Source organism: Mauremys mutica, chromosome 5 (genome assembly GCF_020497125.1).
Source record: "Mauremys mutica isolate MM-2020 ecotype Southern chromosome 5, ASM2049712v1, whole genome shotgun sequence".
In the NCBI taxonomy this organism is placed as follows: Eukaryota; Metazoa; Chordata; order Testudines; family Geoemydidae; genus Mauremys; species Mauremys mutica.
This window is the reverse complement of record NC_059076.1, coordinates 17,862,735-17,885,512: the sequence shown is the minus strand read 5'-3', so window position 1 is coordinate 17,885,512 and position 22,778 is coordinate 17,862,735. Positions and strand designations below refer to the sequence as shown.

General features: G+C 43.0%; 1 protein-coding gene across 1 annotated transcript; it reads right to left on the bottom strand.

Annotated features, from left to right (window-relative positions):
* Positions 1–588: 588 nt before the first annotated feature.
* NAAA (N-acylethanolamine acid amidase) lies at positions 589–21,950 on the bottom strand. The gene is made up of 10 exons (XM_045019808.1): positions 21,701–21,950; positions 20,084–20,248; positions 13,743–13,869; positions 12,493–12,583; positions 10,290–10,366; positions 6,169–6,341; positions 4,930–4,992; positions 4,246–4,312; positions 1,729–1,757; positions 589–670 (listed from the first exon to the last, which is right to left on the bottom strand). Exons 1-10 carry the CDS (start codon positions 21,877–21,879, stop codon positions 595–597), a joined length of 1,047 nt encoding a protein of 348 aa, XP_044875743.1. The 5' UTR covers positions 21,880–21,950; the 3' UTR covers positions 589–594.
* Between the last annotated feature and the right edge of the window lie 828 nt (positions 21,951–22,778).

Genomic DNA, 22,778 nt, shown 5'->3' with positions numbered 1-22,778 from the left:
TAAATTCTCCAGCAGAAAAAAAATAAACCCTGCTATCTCAAAAGCTCAACTTGACCACTGCTAACCCTAGGGTCAAATCCATGTCCAGCTAAAGTCAACAGCCAAACTCCCACTGAAGGCAATGGGATCAGAATATAGCCCTGAAGGATTTCTCCTCTCTTCCAGGAATGGGAATGCAGCAGCAGCAGTCACACCTCAACCTCCTGCCACAGCCCTGAGCCCCTCTCCCACACCCCAAACCCCTCATCCGCAGGTTTGTTGGGTCACAGGCATCAACAATTTTCTTCAACTGGGTCGCCAGAAAAAAAGTTTGAAAACCACTGTTTTATAGGACTGCACCTCTAGCCCCTGCTGGACATTTAAACTGCATCATTAAAAGCTTCATAAAATTAAGTGTGATTTTTAGGCCCGACCCAGGACTGAAAGAGCAGGCCATTGAACTTCAGTGGGAGTTGGGCTCTTATGAAAATCTCAGCCTAAGTTCCCACAAAGTTCCCTCACCTCAACAGGACAGGAAATCCCATCCACAGGTACCACTGAGAGTTCATACTCAATGAAAACTGCTCTCAGCACCAATATGTTACTTACACATGTTCACTCCAAGGTTCTGATCCGTGTCATGTACTTGTCTGGGACTGCAGCACTCATTACTGTGGTATATATTGTGTAACTGGGGGAAAAGGGGGAAAAAAGATGTACTGTGTTCTTAAAATACCATCCCAAATCCAGGAAGATACAGGTAACAACAGCAAAGCAACAGAATCAATCTTAGTAGAAAGAAACATTCTACATGTCAGAATCAAAACAATAAAAAGGCACAGAGTGTTGAACTATCTGGAAGAGTTTGGTAATGCTGACAGCCAAATTCTCTCCTGGTGAAAACTGGCACAGCTCTATAGACATCAAGGGAATTTTACCCAGCAGAAAATATGCCCTAAATTGTGAGTCTGCATCTATTTGATCAGTTTACTAGAATATTAATATTATTGATCTCAATTGCTACAGTGACAGAATTCAAATTGTGAGAAAGAGTATAAACACAATATATAGGTGATTAAATCCTTATTGCTGATCCCGAGGAACCAATTCCAGAGCTCTTAGCGTGAGTGAGGGAAGCTGTGGAAATACTGAGCTACATATAAAAGTAAAACAGGACAACGGGAAGAAGGGGAAGATGTAAATGTTTGTAAAATATAGAGCCATTATGGAGCAAGTGAAAGAACTCAGTGCTGGTTAGGCATGCAGTAGCTTGTAAACCTATACTCAGTAGCTATGGTATGTATGTATTATTTTTTCCTCTTCAAAGCAAAGCAGATTTACTAACACAGATTAACAAAGGCAAGAGTTACAACAAAAACTAAGTGGAAAATGAACGCTCAACATATCAGGAGCAAGATGCACCACTCAGCAGAAGAGCAGTTGGTCTGAATATCAATTTACTTCATTGTTGTGTATCACTATGAAGTTTAGACTTCATGCACAGGAGGACTGAGCCTTATGAAATACGATTCTTTCACTGGACAGCGAGTGACCGACAAAGAAACAAACCCAAGCGAGGGCAGACACTGAAAAGCATCGTGCACAGAAGCAGTGTTTAGGGCTGGGGAAAATCATTAGATATTTTGCATATTTAAAGGAAAATCATCTGACAATCAAAATCAATATTAAATATAAACTGCCCTGGAGTGGCAGTGGGCACTGATATATGTTTCTAAACATGATACTTACTTGTTTAAGACCAGCCTCACTGATAATACCTATTCAAAAAAAATTAAATTGTGTCAGATGAAAAGAAGTGTTAAAGGCTATTTAGAAACAGTGGGATACAATTATTTAAGATGGATAATGCAAGATCAAAGGTTACCCTATCCATTTTTAAAAATCAGAGCACTTTACTGAACATTTTGAAACAAAAAAGCTTTGAAAATGCCCAAAGTTTGTCAAGTTCCTGCATTTAAGAGGCAGATATCAACCTTCTCCTTACATTCTACCCCCTCAGCATCTGTAGTATTTATACATGTGCTTGTATAAAAGAAATCATCTAATAATGCTGGTGATACAGTCAACCTGCGTCCCTCACATGCTCCTGTCTGAGCAGGTCAGAACACAGCTATGTTACACACGCTCCTCGTTTAAAAGTAATAGTTCATAGCTTCCTAAAGGGAATGAGGCACCTTTCTAGACCTGGGTCCTTTAGTCCACGCCCACAATAGTGCAGGATTTTACTCTGTGTTATAGGCCTGATCAAAAGCCCGATGGGCTTTAAATGATTGGGAGTCTTTTAGCTAACTTCTATGGGCTTGGGATCAAGCCCCATATGTTAAATGGCCTTAGCCAGTAGTTCTCAAACTTCTGTCCTGGTGACCCCTTTCATGTAGCAAGCCTCTGAGTGTGACCCCACCTTATAAATTAAAAACACTTTTTAATATATTTAACCCCATTATAAATGCTGGAGGCAAAGCGGGGTTTGGGGTGGAGGCTGACAGCTTGCGACCCTCGCATGTAGTAACCTCCCAACCCCCAGTTTGAGAACCCCTGGCCTAACCCAATTATTGGAATCACCCCTTGCTCAGCTTTGCCTGTAAAAATCTCTCCGCCCAAACAACGCAAGCATTTTAGAAGCAAGTAATGTCACTCAGTGGAAACTGGGAGTACTGTGGCATGAAAACAGGCTCTGGCACCTTTTGAGTCTGAGCCTGCTGTAATGTCATTCCTCCTGCAGAGGTTGTACATGGTTAATCTGGTGGCCTCTATGGCTGTGCTAGGTAGAATTTTGAAAGGACGAATGATCTGAGTTTGGAGACGACATGTCACTTGAGAATGTGGCATCACACATTGTCATATTCTTTTACAAGGGCTGAACCAAAATTCTGACTCTGAACACCACGGAAGCACTTAATTCCAGCTCCAAATCCAGAGCCCATCACTCAAAAAAAAATACAGTACTTTGCCAACGGTCCCCATGACCAAAAAACTAAAAAAAATAATTAAAAATTCCAATACTGTTTTTTCTATTGACTTATACTCATTTTTCGTAATATATTCCATTATCCAAACATCTGGGGACTTCCAATTTTCACTCCTCCATTAAAACTTTTAGTTTCTGTATGAAACTAAGTTTTGTGTTGTTGCCATATTTTTCCACCAAAGAGGTCGTTGCCAAAGCCCATGATAATTTAATAATTACAAAATAATTAAAATTCTTCTCTCCTCCCCTGTGACTTCTGAAGCATTGCAAAAAAAACCTTGATTGAAGCCACCACAGTTATTAAATAAAATGGGTAGAAATCAGTGGGACTTGTGCTTTTAAACTCCCTTATATGCTTCTGAAAGTCTATCATATCTGAATTACTGCCTAAAAACCCCACAGGAATCAAAGCTGCCCCATCTCAGATGAAAAATAATCTGAATAGATTTACATTAAATTACAACAAAATAAATTAAGCTGGTATGCAAAGTATTTCTGAGACAGACTTTGAATAACCGGAGATAAAAACTCGTTGGGGCAGAGTCTGTCTTCTTCTTGTATGTACAGTGCCTAGCACAATTGGGCCCTGATCCTTCATTGGCACTAGCACAACATATAAATAGTCTTAATACAGATCTTCAAATTCAGCCTTAAAACCGCAATAATAATTTACACTTCTACAGCATGTTTTGTCTGAGGATCTCAAAGCACTTGAACAACCTCGTGAACTAACGCTCTTTGTGAAATACGTATTACCAGCCGTGTTTTATCGGCTGGAATACAGAGACACAGAGAGGGTAAGGATCAAGTTTTCAGAAGTGCCCAATTAATTCTGGATGCTCAGTTTGAGACCACTGCAGCCTAATTTTCAGAGAAGCTGAGCGCCCACACTGTCAGCTGGAGCCAATGGGGGCTGAAAATTACACTCCAGGATTCTCAGCTTGGGTGCTCCAAAACTGAGTCACCCACAATTAACAGACACTGGAAAATTTGGGCTTAAGTAACTTGCCCATGGTCACACACTGAATCAGCAGCAGAGCCTGGCTCAGTTCTTCATCACTAGAGCACAGTTCCAGTGACCCTGGATGATGACAGCCACTCAAATGAGCAAAAATTAGCCCTTTGCTGTATGTCCTTCACCATGCACTGCCTATGTAGTTTTCCAAATCCTCACTAAAAACAATCACATTCCTCAATCGCTGCTCTAACCATCTCTCCAAACAGCAGAATTTTAAGTCAACATCCAGACATCATGATGCAAAATTTAAAAGAAATACCTGAAAGAGGGTCTCAAAATTAATATTCTCCCATCCAGTGGCATTGAGAGCTTTAATGGCTGCAGTTCTGCAAGGAAATGATGCAATGTCATTCAAGAAAAATAACCATCATATAAAACATCATGCAGCCTGAATGAGAAATGTTTGCCACTAAAATCAATCCATGTCAAAACATCTACCTGGGTCTCAATTACTCTAAAAGATGGTATGAGCTGAATCTAGTCCCCCATAAATTTGAATGAGAGGCATTACCATTAAAGGATATAGCTACAGAACTGCAGCCAATCTACCAACATATTTTGCACCCTTGCATCAAACAGTCAATCAACTAAAAATGTTGCTGAAGCATTTAACAGTGCCTCCAAACAGTGCCTGAATACTGTGACTAGGGTTAAATTCTGTTTTCTACTGGGACATCAACCCCAAGCATCTTTCCCTTCCCACAATTTTCTTCTGCCTCACGTTAGAGAGCCGTCACCTTGTAACCACTGTGCTCCCAGCCAAAGAGCACTGGTACCAGTCAGTATCACTCCTTACCTGGTCTAGTTTCTTCCGAATGATGCTGCAGGAGCTGAAGCGGCTGCCTGCTCAGCACACGAAGCTGCCCAGGGGAGCACCCAAAAGTCTGTGTCACCTCTTATATACGAAAACAGCATCCGAGGTCACAATCCAACTCAAACTCACCTTCGATCATCAAATGGAGGAGGGGTTGTCCAGTGGTCATAGTTTGTCTCTACACGGAACCACCTACACCACAAAACAAACCAAAACAGCAAGTGTAATTTCACCCAGTTGCACATGTGGCTAATAAAAACAGACATGAGTCATTATGTCTCTATTTAAAAAGAACAAAAAGGTTCCCCCACAAGTCTGTCAATTCCCCTGTCAACAAAAAGCCCAATGGCACAGTAAAAGGCAAGCTCCTGGTTGTACTGAGCGTTCCCATACATAGACTGTTAAGGAGATTGGAAAAACTCTCATTACTGTCAAAGGCAAAACTACCATTGACTTCAAGTGAAGCAGAATCAGGCCCTTAAAATGGAGTCTGATCTGAGAAGAAACTATATAACAACAGACCTCTCTCATTCATTGGCTCTGCTCCCAAAGAACCTTAAGTTTTTTGGCATGTTTGTTTGTTTTACTTCAGTGAAAAAAATAAGGTTTTTAAAAATGCTTTTTACTTCTGTTAGCCCTGCAAAGCCAACGTGACTAACAGTGAATTAGCTGGATTCTTCTTGTGCATCAACTGAATTGTCTGCTAAATTCTAGTTAGAACGACAAATTATTTACCCAATACACCCCTCACTGAAACTAGTGGGGTTGCAGATAGGTCACAGATGGCCCAGTTTAGCGTGCAAATCTTTCATTACCAGCGATTATGCAAAAAGGAGGAAAGAATCCAGCGTAACTTTCAAATCCCACAGTGAGTGTGCAAGGCTAACAGTCAGAAAAACAGCCTGTTACTTGTAAATTGACCTGTACATCAGCGACACACATGAATTTGAAACAACCCTGAATATCCTACGTACATGTAGACTAGCATATTATTGTCAGTGAAGCAGCTCAGCAATTGGATAGCATTTATATCTGTATCAGTAACTGAACTGTACTTCTTGTCACAGGCTTATATAATCTCAATTTTGTTTATTGTCCTCAGTAAAGAAAAAATCAATCCACACGTCCCTCTTCTCCCCCCTGTTCTCAGAGGACTGGCCCTGCCCTGTCTGGAAGTGGCTTCCTTGGCTGAGGAGGGCTGGATGGAGCTGCATTCAAAGACATCAGTGAAAGAGTCTCCTGGCTCAGCCATAGTCGACACTGCAGACGCACAAGATGCTGCCCTCCCACCAGGTCGCGGGTCTATTGAACACTCTTCCCAACAGCAGCTCACAAAGGTGAAACAAAGCAACACTTGTGGCCACTTACGCTCCGGCTGTGGGCTCAAGAGGCCAGATGTCTGCCGGCCCCCTTCTATTCCTTGTGATGACCACGCCCTCTTTGGGCGACGTCCCTGCGACGATGTAGTAAACGTCTGCAATGATCGGGGTCGCAGCCAGTTTGAGAACGGCAGCTTGAAAGTCTGCAGCCTTGCTCAGGGTCTAATGCAAAACCAAAATCACCGGGAATCAATACTGCACAGCCTGCCGAGTACTGCATCAAGACAGCTCAGAGACGGGAGGGCTCTCGGCTCCAGCGAAGGCTGCATTTTATGGAAAGGTCAAGGTTTGGCTTAGTGATCAGTAGAGTGAGTATCTGTGTAGTATGGGAATGGTTTCTCAGTTAGGCCCTGATCTTGCCATCAATGTACACACTTTAAGCAGGCCCACTGAAGCCAAGAGGACTAGTCAATGTGCTTGAACTTAAGCAGACATCTAAATGTTTGCAGGATGGGGCCATATATAAAGTCAAATTGTAAACTCCATCCTCACACAAGTGAGCAGTTAATGCCAAGAGTCGTTCCTCTTAACTCATCAGGCCCATTAGGAAGAATGAGGAAACCAAAAAAAAAAAAAAAGAAAAACCACCCCAAGACTGGGATTTTTAAAAGAGCCTAAGGAAATCAGGCCCCTGCTCCCAGCTGACTTCCAGTGGGACTTGGGTAGTTAACTCCCTTAGGCTACTTTGAATATCCCAGCCCAAACACACCATTGTCTGGTAGGTCCAGGTTTGGTGAACAAACATTTTTCCCATAGCTAATGTGACATTTTAAAAAATTCCATTAAAATAGCTGTCCAACCCGACTTGAACCATTCGTCATAAGAACCAGGAATGGACAATGACTAGGAATTGAGTACGCTGGTTTCACGGTCCAAACTGAGCAATGCTGTCAATTTCCAAGGAAGCACTTCCTAGGACTGAGCCCTAAATTATGGGATGAAAGATAAAAGGTTTCTCCAGGCCTTGGTTTTAACTTTGGTTTATGTGAATACTGGTGACAGTGGGGAGATAAAAATGCAAATGAGTTATTTAGGCCTTGTGCCTGCAAACTTATGCATGTAACTTCACACAAATGACTAGTCCTATTGATGTCAATGGAGTTACTCACATGTGTAAAACGATGCACGTGCCAAAGTGTTTGCAAGATTAGGGCTGTAGGAAATACTCCCTTAAAAACTGACCCTAACAAATTAACAAAGCATAGGAATTAAAAGCAAATAGGGCTTGTGAAATAAATTTAAAAAAAAGACAGCAGGTATCTTGTACAGTAACTCCTCACTTAAAGTCATCCCGGTTAATGTTGTTTCGTTGCTGATCAATTAGGGAAGATGCTCATTTAAAGTTGCGCAATGCTCCCTTCTAACCTCGTTTGGCCGCTGCCTGCTTTGTCCACTGCTTGCAGGAAGAGCAGTCTGTTGCAGCTAGCTGGTGGGGGCTTGGAACCAGGGCAGACCGGCAGCTCCCCTGTCAGCCCCCCTAAGTTCCCTGTGCTGCAGCCGCCCAGCAGGCTATCAATTGCCGGCAGTTCAGCTGTCCCTCCCCCCACTGCCACGTGCTGCTCCTGCCCTCTGCCTTGGAGCTGCTCCCAGAAGCCTCCTGCTTGCTGTGCGGGGGGGCTAGGGAGGGGCTAATATCAGGGTGTTCCCCTCCCTGTTCCTTTACCCCATTTCCATGGTGGGGGGGCACAAGGCTCAGGATGGAGGGAGTTTGCTGGCAGCAGCTGCTGTCTCAACTTGCTGATCTACTTAGAAGGCCAATGTACTTAGAGTGTGGTCGGAATACTTAAAGGGGCAATGCACGGCTCTCTCCCTCTCTCTCACACATACAGCATGTGTGTCTGTCTCTCTCCACCATGTTATCTCCCCTCCCTCCATTCGGGCTGCCTTGTAGCGTGTGAGGCTACATTAACAACATGTTAACCCTTGAGGGCTCAGCCAAGTGCTAGTTCATCATTTAGCAGTAAGGCATTCCCTGGCAAATATCCCACCCTCTGATTTCACCACCTCAACCAAGCTTCACAATCATCATCGCTGTGTACCAGTATTAAATTGTTTGTTAAAAAGTGTGTGTGTGTGTGTGTGTGTGTGTGTGTGTGTGTGTGTGTACGTGTACACATATAATATAGTCTTTTGTCTGGTGAAAAAAATTTCCCTGGAACCTAACCCCCACATTTACATTAATTCTTATGGGGAAATTGGATTCGCTTAACATTGTTTCGCTTAAAGTAGCATTTTTCAGGAACATTAAGTGAAGGGTTACTGAATAACAAACAAGATACATGAAGAAATTAAATGTTTAGCAATGTCTGGCTCCTAGTAATCAAAGGTTTGTTTTTTTCTCATATACAGCAGTCTCAATGTTTGCTTGTTATTCCACTGAAGTTATGCAAGAAACATACTGTGTGTATGGTACAAAGGTCACGACCATTTTCTAGACAGCATCTGCAAATTCATTTCAGATGTGCTGAACTAGTATCAGGTGCGTGAACGAGAGCCATACAGGAAAGAAGCAGGAGGTTGGATTTTTGTGTAACAATGTGTAAGTGTTCTCCTCTCATCACCTCGTTCAAAGTCACTTGTTTGGTTCCCTTAGCTAGCCCTGGAGCTGTGCACTGAAATCCTAATAATTGCTTAGAGCTTCGTGCACATACTTCCTATGCAGCCCTCTGTACATTCCTACCTTCATTCCACATAACATGGCAAGATGGAGTTCGGTTACAAAGAGTTCATTTTCTTTAGCTTTTGGACAAGATGTATCCGGCATTTCAAAAAATTATTACTATTGAGAGTTCAATAATCAGCTATAGGGGGAACTCTGCAATTCAGGAAGCCTAGTATACTCACAGTCTTTCAACAAACATCCAGTGTTACACGTAACGACTCCCTCCTTGACAATTTAATCTCTCCCCTTTGGAGTTTCACCAAATTAATCAAATATAAGATCCCACAATGCGACTTTGATGCCTCAACAGGGTATGTATTATTTTTCAAATGTCTTCATTTTGAGATGTTCTGGCAAAAGGCATTTTGCTTTACAATAAAACTGTTACACTAATTGTTTCAGTACATACATATTGCTGAAGGCAAAACAGTGGATAAGCAGGTGGTTATTTTAAACTGACTCCCTTCAACAACTAACAAGCTACTGCAGAAGCGTTCATTCATGTTCTTCTGAGTTTGAGATGAGCGCTAGTTTGAATCTTCCTGAGAAGATTCAACTCCCATCTAGCTAACTCAGTATCAGTGAAGACATGGCAGCACAGGCTACCTGCTTGAGTAATATTCAAGGACCCAAAAGAGCTTGTACAGCCTAGGCCACTGTGGCTTCACAGCTTTTGTTACCTGATCTAGCTAGATCAAAGCCAGCTCAGCTGTGTCTACATGTGCTGCAGTCACACCTCTGACTGCAGAGTAGACAGACTTATCAAAACTGCCAACTACGGCGCTGCTTTCAGACACTGCAAACCTGCTCTGCAGTGGAACATACTGTTTATTTTACTTGGAAACCAAAGCGTCTTGTTTGTTATAATTCATGACACGGAGAACCAGCGCAGTTTTATTTTGCCAACTACCCAGCACATCACATGTGTGTGACTCCATTAAACCACAAACTTAGCCAGAGGTTTAAGTGCCTGTGTAATTCTCACTGTGAAGCTGAATACTTTCTGAAGTAATAGCCTATATATGCAACTATACTTGCAAGTAGTGTAAAATACCTTCCCTATCGCATACCCACCTGTAGGTCTAGCTATCAGTGCAGCTATTATGCATTTACACTATTTTGTATCCACCTGGTCCCTTAAAATAATTCCTGTTCTGTGGGACAGGCATCTTTTCACAGAAACGTAAATGTTATTGAGTGATAAATTCAAGCTACCTGGCAAGAAGCCCCTGCAGTACTGGAAGGGCCTCTATTTCCTGCCCTAGGGCAGTTTATAGCTCAAAAACTCTCAGCCAATACAATATGCTCCTATACAGGTCATATACTTGCCAGTGTATCTATGTAATTTTCGACGCAAATGAAAAATGGAAAAACAGTTGTTATTATAGTTTGCATCTTCAAACAGCTTGTGACTAAGATAAAGAAGATGAAATACTTTGCATACTTACATCCCTGATAAGCCAGCTGACTGGGACGTTTCGACTCAAGAAAGCAGCTATTGCATTCTCCCACCATCCTCCCTTAGCTGCAAAAAGAAAGGGAAAGTGCTATTACACATGCAGGCAATTCCTGCTGCCAACCAATATCTATACTGTGCATCTTCATCATCTCTCCCCATCTTACCATCCTTCACCTCTCCTCTCAAGCTCCATTTTCAATCTCTATAATCCTCTCCCTCTCCTTCACTACCACAGTCCAGTACAATAAATTCTCCATCCATGCTGCTATTGGGAATCAAAGTGGCAGCCACTGATTACCAACTTCAGCATCAGCTGTAGCAACTCTTGGGTGAAGACTGACCCACCAAATAGCTACAATGCAACAGTCACTGTGACAGGGACCAACACTATAACAGAGTTTGAGAAAAGACTAGTTGTCCCCCTTTACCTACACCAAAAACCCAAAGGTAAAATCACTGTAGGAGACTCAATATCAAGTGACTTGAAGGGGCGCTGTCACAACAAATACTCAACACCTCTCAGGAAAGACCAGCACTAGCAATTTCAGTCAGAAAGTCCCCAAGTTCCTTTTCCATTACAGCTGGTGACTCGCTGACTTTTCCATTTATAAACATTATTTCTTCATAGCAGAAACTGGGCAAGAGAAAGGCTGAGGTTAGTGTAACAGAGGGCAGAGTCTTGTAACACACATTATGGACAGAGCCACAATTCAGCCAGCTTAGCCTAAACCGTTAACAGCTTCTAGGGGAAACATTCCTACTTTATGTTCCCTATATCGTTTATTGTATTGTAATTCTACAAAGAATGAAAACTGCTGGACAGAAATCTGGAGCCCAGCTAAAAAAGTAGTGACAACTGTTTGGCTGAAGAAAACTAAGCAGAACAGAAACTGACATTCATGGTTAAAATTATCCATGGGCCAGAAACACGAAGGAGAAAGTCCACAGGAAGAGTCCTTCCCGTCACTTAAATAACTATTAGGCTAATGTAGAGCCATCACCTCCTCCAGTCTCATGACCCCTTCCCCCAATTTTATCTCAATGGTTCAGCGGTAGGTAAGAAAGCAAGCCAGCGGCAGTTGTTATTCTGCACAACAGTAATACACGCTCCCCACATGCTGCTGTTGGTGCTATTGTTCTTTGTAGAGACCACGGTCATACATCCTTAGCATATAAGAGTGCATGACGTGAGATCACCATCTCAGTCCAGTTGCTGGTGGACAAGGGAGGCCTAACTTGACCCACATCAAACTACCTCTTAACTCTGGGGCTCAGACCCATCTCTAATATTTACAATGCTTAATTCTCCTTTTGCCTCCCCACCATCGCGTCCCCCCCCCACCGCAAGTTAAACATTGGTTTGCTTCTTTGTAAAACTGGGATCCAAGTTCTGACCATTCTATACATGCCTCTCAATCCTCCAATCTAAACTCAGGTCCCCAAGGGAGAAAGAATGGCCTCTAATGTAAAGGGGCATTGCCACCTCTGCCTTCATTGCCCCCAAATGCCCTTCCATTGTCATCAACTGTCCCTTCTCTCGCCAATGACCCCTCAAGTAGGTCTCCACTGCTTCTCAGTCTTCCCTTATCCTTTAATCCACTGTCTTCAACCCTTCTTTCCCCCTACTGAAGATCCCATTGCCTCTCTTCTCTTTTCCCCTGCATTGCCCTGTATGCATGGGCCCCACCATACTGGAACAGGCCAGGGGATCCAGCCTTTTGACTCCATGCACAAGATGGTCTGTCTCTCTCAGCCCCATGTCTCCCTTCCTCAATGGTGTCTCCTCAAAGGGCCACAAATTCTCCTCCTGGGCCTCCCCAGAATTCCCCCATCTCCTGCTTCTGCTGTTTGAAGTTCAAATGCTGCCGTGTAGACATCGAAACATCTCTCCTCTCCAGGGTGGCCCCAGGGTGCTTATGTATGCAGAAGGCCAGAAAGTTGTGCTCTACCCCACTTCAGTGGCCAGCATGTTTGAGGGAGACTCTGGAAGAAGGGTGGGACAGGGATAAATGCAGCTGAACTGCAATGAGTGCCATCCAGTGTAGGAGAGTTGTCAGGCATAAGGTGATAGCTCCAACCTCGCTTTGACAAAACTGCTTTAGAATGATGTTCTACTACATCGTTTACAACTAAGAAGTTAAACTATTGAAATGTTTTGGTATGACAGTGCTGTGGTTGAGAGTTTGACTTACCTCGTTCGTCACCAGAGATTGTAAACTTGTGTGGACTCTGTCCGGTCCATAAGCCCACATAGCCCATAAACGTGGTACCTTTATACGCTACCTACAATCAGAATATGTACAGCATTCTATAATTATGGGACAGACATGTTTTTAATACAATGTTCCAAAACAGCATCTTATATTTTACCTGTGGATTTCCAGTAAAGAAATAACTGGATTCCACCTTATGTCATTTGAAAAAGTTCACACAATAACATTATGACATTAAAATAGCTGCATCATGATTGAAGGGGAAGGAAATTAAAGATTAAATTCCACTGCATTTCATTGTTAAGGATAACCCAACTGCTATTAAAATGTTGTTCAAGAGTATCGGACTGTGAGGCAGAATCTTCCATTTCTAAGACAGACAGATATGAGGAGATTGCAACAGCAAATAAATTATTTAAAATATTAAAAAGTAAAACACACAGATTGGTCAGTGTTTGCAGAAGTTGTCAGACTGCCAGCCATGCAATAAGATTCTTAAAAAGGAAAAGATAGTGCTGAAAGGGAGGAATCAGAGACGAAAATTACCTGTTTGGCTCTTGAATCCCTCTCCTCACTAAAACTGAACTCTATTGTACATGTTCAAATATTTTGATCATGTTTTAAATGTGCTCTGCATTTGGTCTCCTTGGGAGACTATTCTCCAGCCAAATACATCGGACAATCAAGAAGATGTTTCTTAGACTCAGTCTGAGTTCTCTTTTCTTAATTTCCTTTCATTAAACTCTTGTTATACTCCCATGTACCACCTTAAATAATTCCTCTCCATTCTTGGAGTTTTCACCATTCTAATATTTGTAAACTTGTGCCATCCCTTCACTACCCAATACATATTTTGCTCTTTCAATATTTCCTTGTAAGTAGGTCTCTCCTGGCCCCAGGTCAATTTTGTTTTAGTATGAATTCTGTCCAGTTTTTCAATTTCTCTCTGATATTTTGGTGCCCAAATATGAATAACTCAAATGCAGTTACACCATAGCCCTAGAGAGAGTGGTGGGGGTGCTCAGATACTACAATGATATACAAATCTCTGTTATATAAACCTGGATAGATGGAGAAGCATTCTAAATAGCAAATATTCTATTACTCATTTTCTTGCTCTCCTCTGTGGATTTGTTATTCAATTCACTAAATCTAGCTGCTTAAATATATGCAGACCTGTGTGCCATTCTCAGAAAACAGCATCAACCCATGCCAAAAAGAGACCATACCTGCCCATTTTGCATAAACTGCACGTCAATTGTAATCTTGCGTAAAATATCTCCAAAACCATAATCCATGTTCCGACCATGGTAAATGTTTCCCTTGGAATCTTGAGCAACAATACTGGTACAGAACCTTGGAAAACAAAAGAAGAGGAACAATTTAAAAAACCCCAAAACAGACATTTTTTCAATAGTGAATAATTTTTCAGGAAATTTCTTACAGCAGTGACTGAATCTTTATTTTATTTTCTCTGTAAAGTGCCATTAACACTTATGGCATTGCATATACAAATGTTGAACAGCTACAGTTTAAAAAAAAACATGTTGAAACCACAAAGCAATGTAAACTCTCATATGTGAAAGTAAAAGTTGTGTTTGCAACCTTCTCTCCACCCCTTTCAGCATATGCATTACAATGCCGTCTTTAATTATATACCATTTCTACGCTGTATATATTGGCAAACAATTGTTTTTACTGACTTAGATACACATCTAAAATATCCTAAAGTACTACGTGCTACTCTTTGTCTGACAGACCAACAGAGTCCATGAAAGTTATTTATAGGACAAACACAATTAGAACCCAGCACTATAACTCCTAGGTATAAAGGTCAGGTGCTATTCTTGGTATGTAGACATCTCAGTTTCCTCCAACCATAAAAATATCTTTTCAAGCAGGTAACATGCTGCTTTCCTTCACTAACCTTAAAGGTACCAATCCCCAGCCTGCTGCAAATTATCAACTAGTTCAGCAGTTCCTTTGGATACAAAATAAGTTGGGGAAAATCTAAAATTATGCCCATAAAATACATGATGTATTTATATTTACCTTGACGAACCCAGGGTCAAGTTAAAAAGAATTAACTTAGCTAGGTCTCTCTCTTCATCCTTGCCTAAAACAGTAATTACCCTTAATATAGCAGGACTGGGCCTGATATTAAAATGCATGCTTTATACATTGGCTCTCAACTCTCTAAAGCAAAAATCAAAAACAGATATTGAATTATTGACAATGAAAATTATATAAATGTATCAGAATTTAAAAAATTATATGTACCTACGGTTGTAGAAAAAAATTACATTATTTAAGAAACAGGATGTAATCATGTAATTAAAGACTGTATCACAATGTATGTACACAAAAGAGAGTTCAAATTCCACATGCAGCCTCTTAACATCGACTGCTCCTGACCTGAGTACTTAACTGTGCAACTTAACATCTCTGCAATGCCCTAGCCTACTCATCATGACGCCCACAGATGTAAGTCCCAGGAGTTGTGCAGCTTTTTGTCTTACAAGACGTAGTGAATAGAGCTGGGTGGGAAATATTTTTCCTGTCTTGGGAAAATTTTCAAGATTTTGAAAACATTTTGGGGCCCAAATTGGGACAAAAAGTTGAAGTCTCAAAAGTTTTTGCAAACTGACAATTAAAAAAAAAAAAATCTGTTTAGGTCAATCAAAATGGTTTGTTTTGATTTCAACCTTTTAATGTTTTATATTTTAAACTATAATTAACTTACATTTCTAAATGAAAAGTCATTTTGACCAGAAAAATGGAAATTTTTTATTTCAAATGTTTCAAAACAAGACATTTTGACAATTTCAAAACTTTCCCAAAAACTCTGAAAGACAAGTAATCTGTTGAAACCAACTTCCCACAAATTTCAGTTTTAATGAATTGGCATCGTCTGACAAAAGAGTCAAAAACGTCACAACCAGCTCCAATAGTGATTGAGGCATTCACAGCTCACTGTTACTGGATTGCTAAATTTGCCACTGAAGCATTTGTAGCATGACCTTTAGCAGTGCATATTGTAAGGTTAGCATTTCTTAGTTAAACTCTCACTGCACTTATGTAGAATGTGATTTTCAAACCTTCAGACTTGGTCAAATCAAAATAAATTTTCATCAGAACATTAAGACACTTTCCTTCAATGAGAGAGATTGCCAAATTTCAACTTCAGTTTCCTTACATCAGCTGTTGTAACATTTAAACTTTAAAAAAAAAAAAAAAAAAGCCTCCAAGAACATTTTTATACTGATGAAAACCTAATTTTTTCCACTCTCCCTCTACTTGAAAGCTAAAGTTCAGAGAAGTTATGAGTACTGGAAAACAGGAGTTTAAAATGCAAATTGTTATATAACCTTAATTATAGCAATCGGTCTCACTATAATAATGCTCCCTCATAGCAAACCATACCTTATTAGTCTTTAACTCTTAATAGACAACTCTTCAGCTAGAAAGTAATTAACCAGAGCTATCTGGCCTTTATTAACATTAAGAAACAACGTACACATCACCAAATAAAAATCTCCTATTAAAAATATAGAATTTGATTCATTCTGAGTGGCATCCGTGTCATGCAGTAATACTTGGATGATTATTGAACGTTTGATCATCACTTGTAGATCACGGCACACTCCAAAGTAGCATATACACAACTCTAAAAGCCATATTCAGCTCTTTCTTAAACAGGTGCAACTCCAAGGACTCCAATGGAACTGCACCCAATTACACTCAGGAGACCTTTGATCTAAACTAGAAGGAATGTAAAAAAAAAAAAAAAAAAGGAGTCGTCCTCGTGGCACCTTAGAGACTAACAAATTTATCTGGGCATAAGCTTCATGGGCTAGAACCCACTTCATCAGATGTATGAAGTAAAAAATACAGGAGCAGGTATAAATACACGAAAGGATGTGGGTGCTTTACCAAGCGTTAGGTCAGTCTAATGAGATAAATCAATTAACAGCAGGATACCCAGGGAGGAAAAATAACATTTGAAGTGGTAAGAGAGTGGCTCATTACAGACAGTTGACAAGAAGGTGTGAGTAACAGTAGGGAGAAATTAGTATTGGGGAAATTACCGTATATACGCGATCATAAGCCGGTTTGTTTATAAGCCGACCCCTCTCCCCCCCCCCCCCCCAAGATGGATAAGTAAAAATGGAAAATTTTTATAACCTGTTCATAAGCCGACTCTATAATTCAGTGGTCAGCAAACTCTGGCTCCCGGGCCATCAGGATAAGCCACTGGCGGGCCAAGATGGTTTGTTTACCTCGAGCGTCCACAGGCACGGAGGTAAATCCAAGTAAACAAAGTGTCCTGGCGCGCCAGCTGCTTCCCTGATGGGCCGGGACAGCAACTAGTGGGGAAATTTTTTGAGGGGGGGAAGCTGGGATCACCCCCCACATGACCCCACCCCTAGCCCGGGACCCCCACTCTCCCAATCCCATCCCTTCCCACCTTATCTGGGGAGGGCCAGGGGAGGATGTCTCTGACCTGGCTGGAGCTGCTCTGGCAGGCTGGGCAGCATGGCCGTAGCCTGCTATGGCGGGCCAGACCGGGCGGCGCAGCCACAGCGTGCTCTGGGGGTCCGAGCAGCCCGGCTGCAGCCTGCCAGCCCTGGAGCTGCAGCTGCTTTGGAGGCTGGGGGGAGAGCAGCGTGGCCAGAAGCAGAGAGACTCTGGCCCCACATCGTCCCTTCTGGCTGTGCTGCCTCTCCTTGCTCCCTCTGTTGGGGGGAGGGGCTGTGTCCTACCTCTCCCTCTCTATACCCATTCATAAGCCGAGCCCCTTCTCTGGTGCTTCTCTTTTTTACTGAAAAAAATTTGGCTTATGAACGAGTATATACGGTAAGTTTAGGTTTTGTAATGACCCAACCACTCCCAGTCTTTATTCAGGCCTAATCTAATGGTATCTAGTTTGCAAATTAATTCCAGTCCTGCAGCTTCTAATTTCCCCAATACTGATTTCTCCCTACTGTTACTCACAGAAACAATTAGCAACAAATTAACTTTCTGTTGCTATTTCATCACCACCTCGCATATGTTTTAGGGCCCAATCCAGTGTGATGCGGAGAATCCTCAACTCTTAATGGCTTCATTGTCAGCAGAGAGCACTGACTACTTCACAGCAGGTGCTTCGCACATGGTTATATCCGGCCTCTAAGTAAGCGTTTTATCAGCTAGTTACGCTTGCAAAGAGATGGTGTCACCTAGAGGGAGCCCAACATTCAGCTACTGTGATGAAAAGGGGTCAAAACCAAACATGGAGAGTGAATTTTTCCAGATGAAAAATTTGAGTGTCCTTTTCTTTTTTTAAATTAAACATTTCTCTGCAGTGCTGTGAATTCAAACAACCTGTTTCTGTTTCCTCGTGCACTAACTGACTGAAAATAAACAAAAGTTAACTTTTTCCCCCAATTAAATTTCATCCACAGTAGGAAAGAGAACTATCCTCATTTTCCCACTGTAGACAAAGCCAAGAAATAAGTTGTGGCTATAACCACAACAGCTAACATGACAGTTTTAAACACAAATCTATTTGTTTCCACTCGGAAGCTAAGTGATACTTAAACAAAAAAACAAAAACAGAACTCATTTTCCCAGACAAATCATCCTTACTTCTGCTTTTTGAGTGAAATCCTACTGCCTAAATGATTAAACAAATTCAATTTATTTTTTAACTGTAAAGGATCTAATGAGCTTTTGAAGAGATGCTCCTTGCCAGTTTGCTTTGACCTTTCAATTAGGGCGTCAAGCAATTAAAAAAATTAATTGTGATTAATCGTGCTGTTAAACAATAATGGAACACAATTTAATATTTTTGGACTTTTTTACATTTTCAAATATATTGATTTCAATTACAACACAGAATACAAAATGTACAGTGTTCACTTTATTTTTTATTACAAATATTTGCACTGTAAAAAATAAAAATAGTATTTTTCCATTCACTTAATATAAGTAGTGTAGTGCAATTTCTTTATCATGAAAGTGCAACTTACAAATGTAGAATTATGTACAAAAAAACCCCTGCATCACAAATAAAACAAGGTAAAACTTTAGAACCTACAAGTCCAATCAGTCCTACTTCTTGTTCAGTCAATCACTCAGACAAACAAGTTTGTTTACATTTGCAGAAGATAATTCTGCCTGCTTCTTGTTTACAATGTCACCTGAAAGTGAGAACAGACATTTGCATGGCACTGTTGTAGCTAGTGTCGCAAGATATTTACATGCCAGATGCACTGAACATTCACATTTCCCTTCATGCTTCAACCACCATTCCAGGGGACATGCGTCCATGCAGATGACGGGTTCTGCTTGATAACCATCCAAAGCAGTGTAGACCAACACATGTTCATTTTCATCATTGAATCAGAAAATCAGCCTTCTGCTGGTGGCATCTTTTTTGGTGATTTGGGTTTTGTAGTTTCTGCATCAGACTGCTGCTCTTTTAAGACTTCTGAAAGCATGCGCCACACCTCATCCCTCTCAGATTTTGGAAAGCACTTCAGATTTTTAAATCTTGGGTCGAATGCTGTAGCTATCTTTAGAAACTTCACATTGGTATTTTCTTTGCATTTTGTCAAATCTGCAGTGAAAGTGTTCTTAAAACAAACAACATGTGCTAGGTCATCATCTGAGGCAGCTATAACATGAAATATATGGCAGAATGCGGGTAAAACAGAGCAGGGGACATACAATTCTCCCCCAAGGAGTTCAGTCACAAATTTAATTAACGCATTATTTTTTTTAACAAGCGTCATCAGCATGGAAGCATGTCCTCTGGAACGATGGCCGAAGCATGAAGATGCCTATGAATCTTTAGCACATCTGGCACATAAATATCTTGTGACGCTGGCTACAACAGTGCCACGCGAATGCCTGTTCTCACTTTCAGGTGACATTGTAATGAAGAAGTGGCCAGCATTATCTCCCGTAAATGTAAACAAACTTATTTCTCTTAGCGACTGGCTGAACAAGAAGTAGGACTGAGTGGACTTGTAGGCTCTAAAGTTTTACACTGTTTTGTTTTTGAATGCAGTTAACAAAAAACCCTACATTTGTAAGTTGCACTTTCAGGATAAAGAGATTGCACTGCAGTACTTGTATAAGGTGAATTGAAAAATACTATTTATCACTTTTACAGTTCAAATATTTATAATAAAAAATAATACAAAGTGAGCACTGTACACTTTGTATTGTGTTGTAATTGAAATAGATATATTTGAAAATGCAGAAAAACATCCAAAATAAGTAATAAATTTCAGTTGGTATTCTATTGTTTAATACTGCGATTAATTGCGATAAATTTTTTTCATTGCAATTGTTTTGAGTTAATCATGTGAATTAACTGCGATTAATCAACAGCCCTAGTTTCAATATATACATTACTGCACTGCACCATCTCACCCCCTCATTAGTGCACTAATGTTGCTTGATTGATTTATACACTCAAAATTCAGTTTGATTCCATCTCATATATTAGATCAGAGATTTATTATCTTCAATCATAATTTATAGCCATTTTGCATTGAGACACACTCCTCCTTATACTTACGCAGAAAATTCATAGGCCAAATTGATGAGAATTCCATCTCCAGCACTAATCCCCAGTGCTTTGCACATTCCCAGGATCTCTCCTGCAAAGGGTTGAGGGATAAAAGACTCCAGTTCTTCTGCTATCGGCTGAATGGCAGCATGGACCCACTTAGGTACAGAATCACTGAAAGACAAACCCAAAATATCAGCTAATTGTTCCCTTGAAGATGGGTGTGGGCAGTCAGAGTGGTATGAACAGTATCTACAGCTCACAAGTTAACCAGTTATTGGATTCACTGCCCATCTGCTCAGCACCAGACAGAAAGTTGTTTTCCATTATCAATTATTAATTAGCAGCCACACTTGTGCTAGGCTGCCTTGATCCACAGACATTTATCCACATGAGTAATCCCACGGCATTCAGCAGGATTCATGGAAGTAAAGTTAAGCACGTGCTTAAGGGTTTACAGGATGCAATCCTTTTTCCTCTACCATTAGGTCCCTCAAACTCCTAATTTTATACATTTCTAACGAGCCGTCACCGCGGTACTGGGGGTTTAAAAATTGCTATTTATTAGGGTGACATTTACTCTACTTACATAAAGCCTGAGTATTGGGGCTTGATGCTGGCAAAATCCACCACCACTCAGAGCACACACTGGCTGTGTGGCCCTTGCCCAGCCTATGGGCCAGAACCAGTTACTCCCCCTTCCTCCCAAGTGTACAAAGTTTGGGCCCAACATCCCCTCACCCACTTGCAACATGGCCTTCCAGGGTCCCTCTGCACAGCCCCCAGGCCTGCTACCAACGCAGCTGGTCAGCCAACAGAGCCCCTGGACAAGCGCGAAGCAGCCCAGCAGCTCCGGTACCAGCCGGGCACAGGGAAATCTGACAAGGACAAGATCAGTGGTTCTCAAACTTTTGTCCTGGTGACCCCTTTCACATAGCAAGCCTCTGAGTGCTACCCCCCTAATCAATTAAAAATACTTTTTTATATATTTAATGCCATTATAAATGCTGGAGGCAAAGCAGGGTTTGGGGGTGGAGGCTGACAGCTCATGACCCCCCCCCCCATGTAATAACCTCACAATCCCCTAAGGGATCCTGACCCCCAGTTTGAGAACCCCTGGACAAGACCCAAGGCAAAGGAAGAGGGTGGGGAAGGCGAGGGGAGGGGAGAGCCAGGGCTGTGGGGCTAGGTTGGTTGCCCGCACTCAGACCTGTGCCGGGCTGGGGGGGGGTCTCCCTTTGCCCACAGGGCGCGCTGCTGACGCCAAGCGCCCGAGGGACTGGGCAGGGCATTGCCAAGGCCAGGGGCGGCTCTAGGATTTCCGCTGCCCCAAGCAGGGCGGCACGCCGCGGGGGGCGCTCTGGCGGTTGCCGGTCCCGCGGCTCCGGTGAAGCTCCCGCAGGCGTGCTTAGCGCGCTGGGGTCTGGAGCCGGCCCTGGCCGAGGCAGAGCCAGAGCCCACCAGCCAGACGCCACGGTGATGGGCGCCTTCGGGAAAACGGAGGCAGGCGGGAGTGGGGGGACCCCGAGTGGTGTGGGACCTGGGGGGGCCCAGACAGCGGGGACGGGCGGCGCCCCCCGGTGCGCCGCTGCCCCCCGGCCCGCCCCGCCCCGCTCACTCACTCACTCGATGACCCGGGCCACGGCCGCCCGCAGGAAGGCCGGGTCGAAGTGCCGCAGGGCGGGCAGCCAGCGCTGCCGCGGCTCCTGCTCCAGGCTCACGTTGCACAGCGGGGGAGCCGCGGCCCGGGCCGCCCCCCAGAGCGGCAGCAGCAGCAGCAGCGCGCGGCCCCAGCCCCGGCCCATGGCCCCGCCGCCAGCCCCGGTCTGAGCGGGGAGCGGCCCGCGGGGCAGGGCGGGACCGAGCGGCCGCGTCCCTCCGCTTCCGGCCGGGCCTCTGGCCCGAGCAGGTGCCGCCGTGGGTCTCAGGGGCGGGCCCGCGGGCTGGTCCGCGCCGCGTCGCGCTCAGACGCCCCTCAGGGGCTGCAAGGAGCCGGGGCTGCTGGCAGAGGGTGGGTGCCCGGACAGCAACTGTGAAAACACGGGACGGGGGTAACAGGAGCCCGGGTAAGGAAAAATCCCTAAAACAGGACTGGCCCTTTAAAAACGGGACCTCTGGTCACCCTAGTCGGGGCCATGGCGGGTCAGGCTTTGCCCCGCCCCGGGAGGGATGTCAATCCCGGGCGCTATATAAGGAAACAGGTTTCTAAAGCCAAAGGGTGTTAAGCGGCCTGTCAACCTGCCAGGGTTCAGTCAGGGCGTCAGCAGCAGGCTGCGCCTTGGAGCAAAGCTTTTACAGCATCCCTTCCCTAAGCCCCAGCTGGCCCCAGCCCCACAGACCCAGCCAGGCCGCCTGCCAGCCCAGTTCAGCCCCTTGCCAGTCTGAAACCACTAAAGCTTCTTTCCTCGGGCTTCTGGTGTGTATTTACACAAGGCTCTATCTGCATACAGGGGCACTGGAACATTTTTTTTTTTTATACTGGCAGTGCTGAGAGCCCTTTAACCAAACTGTAAAGCCTGTATATAAAATGGAAACCACTTCAAGCCAGGGGGTGTAGCAGCACCCCTAGCTCCAGTACCTATGTATGTATACACAAATGCATCCCAAGGCAGCAGTTCCTATTACTCCAGGTATGGACCCAAACTTTCTACCAACATTTAAAACTGGTGTGAGTATTATACAAAAAAAGCGTGAGCTACTGCTT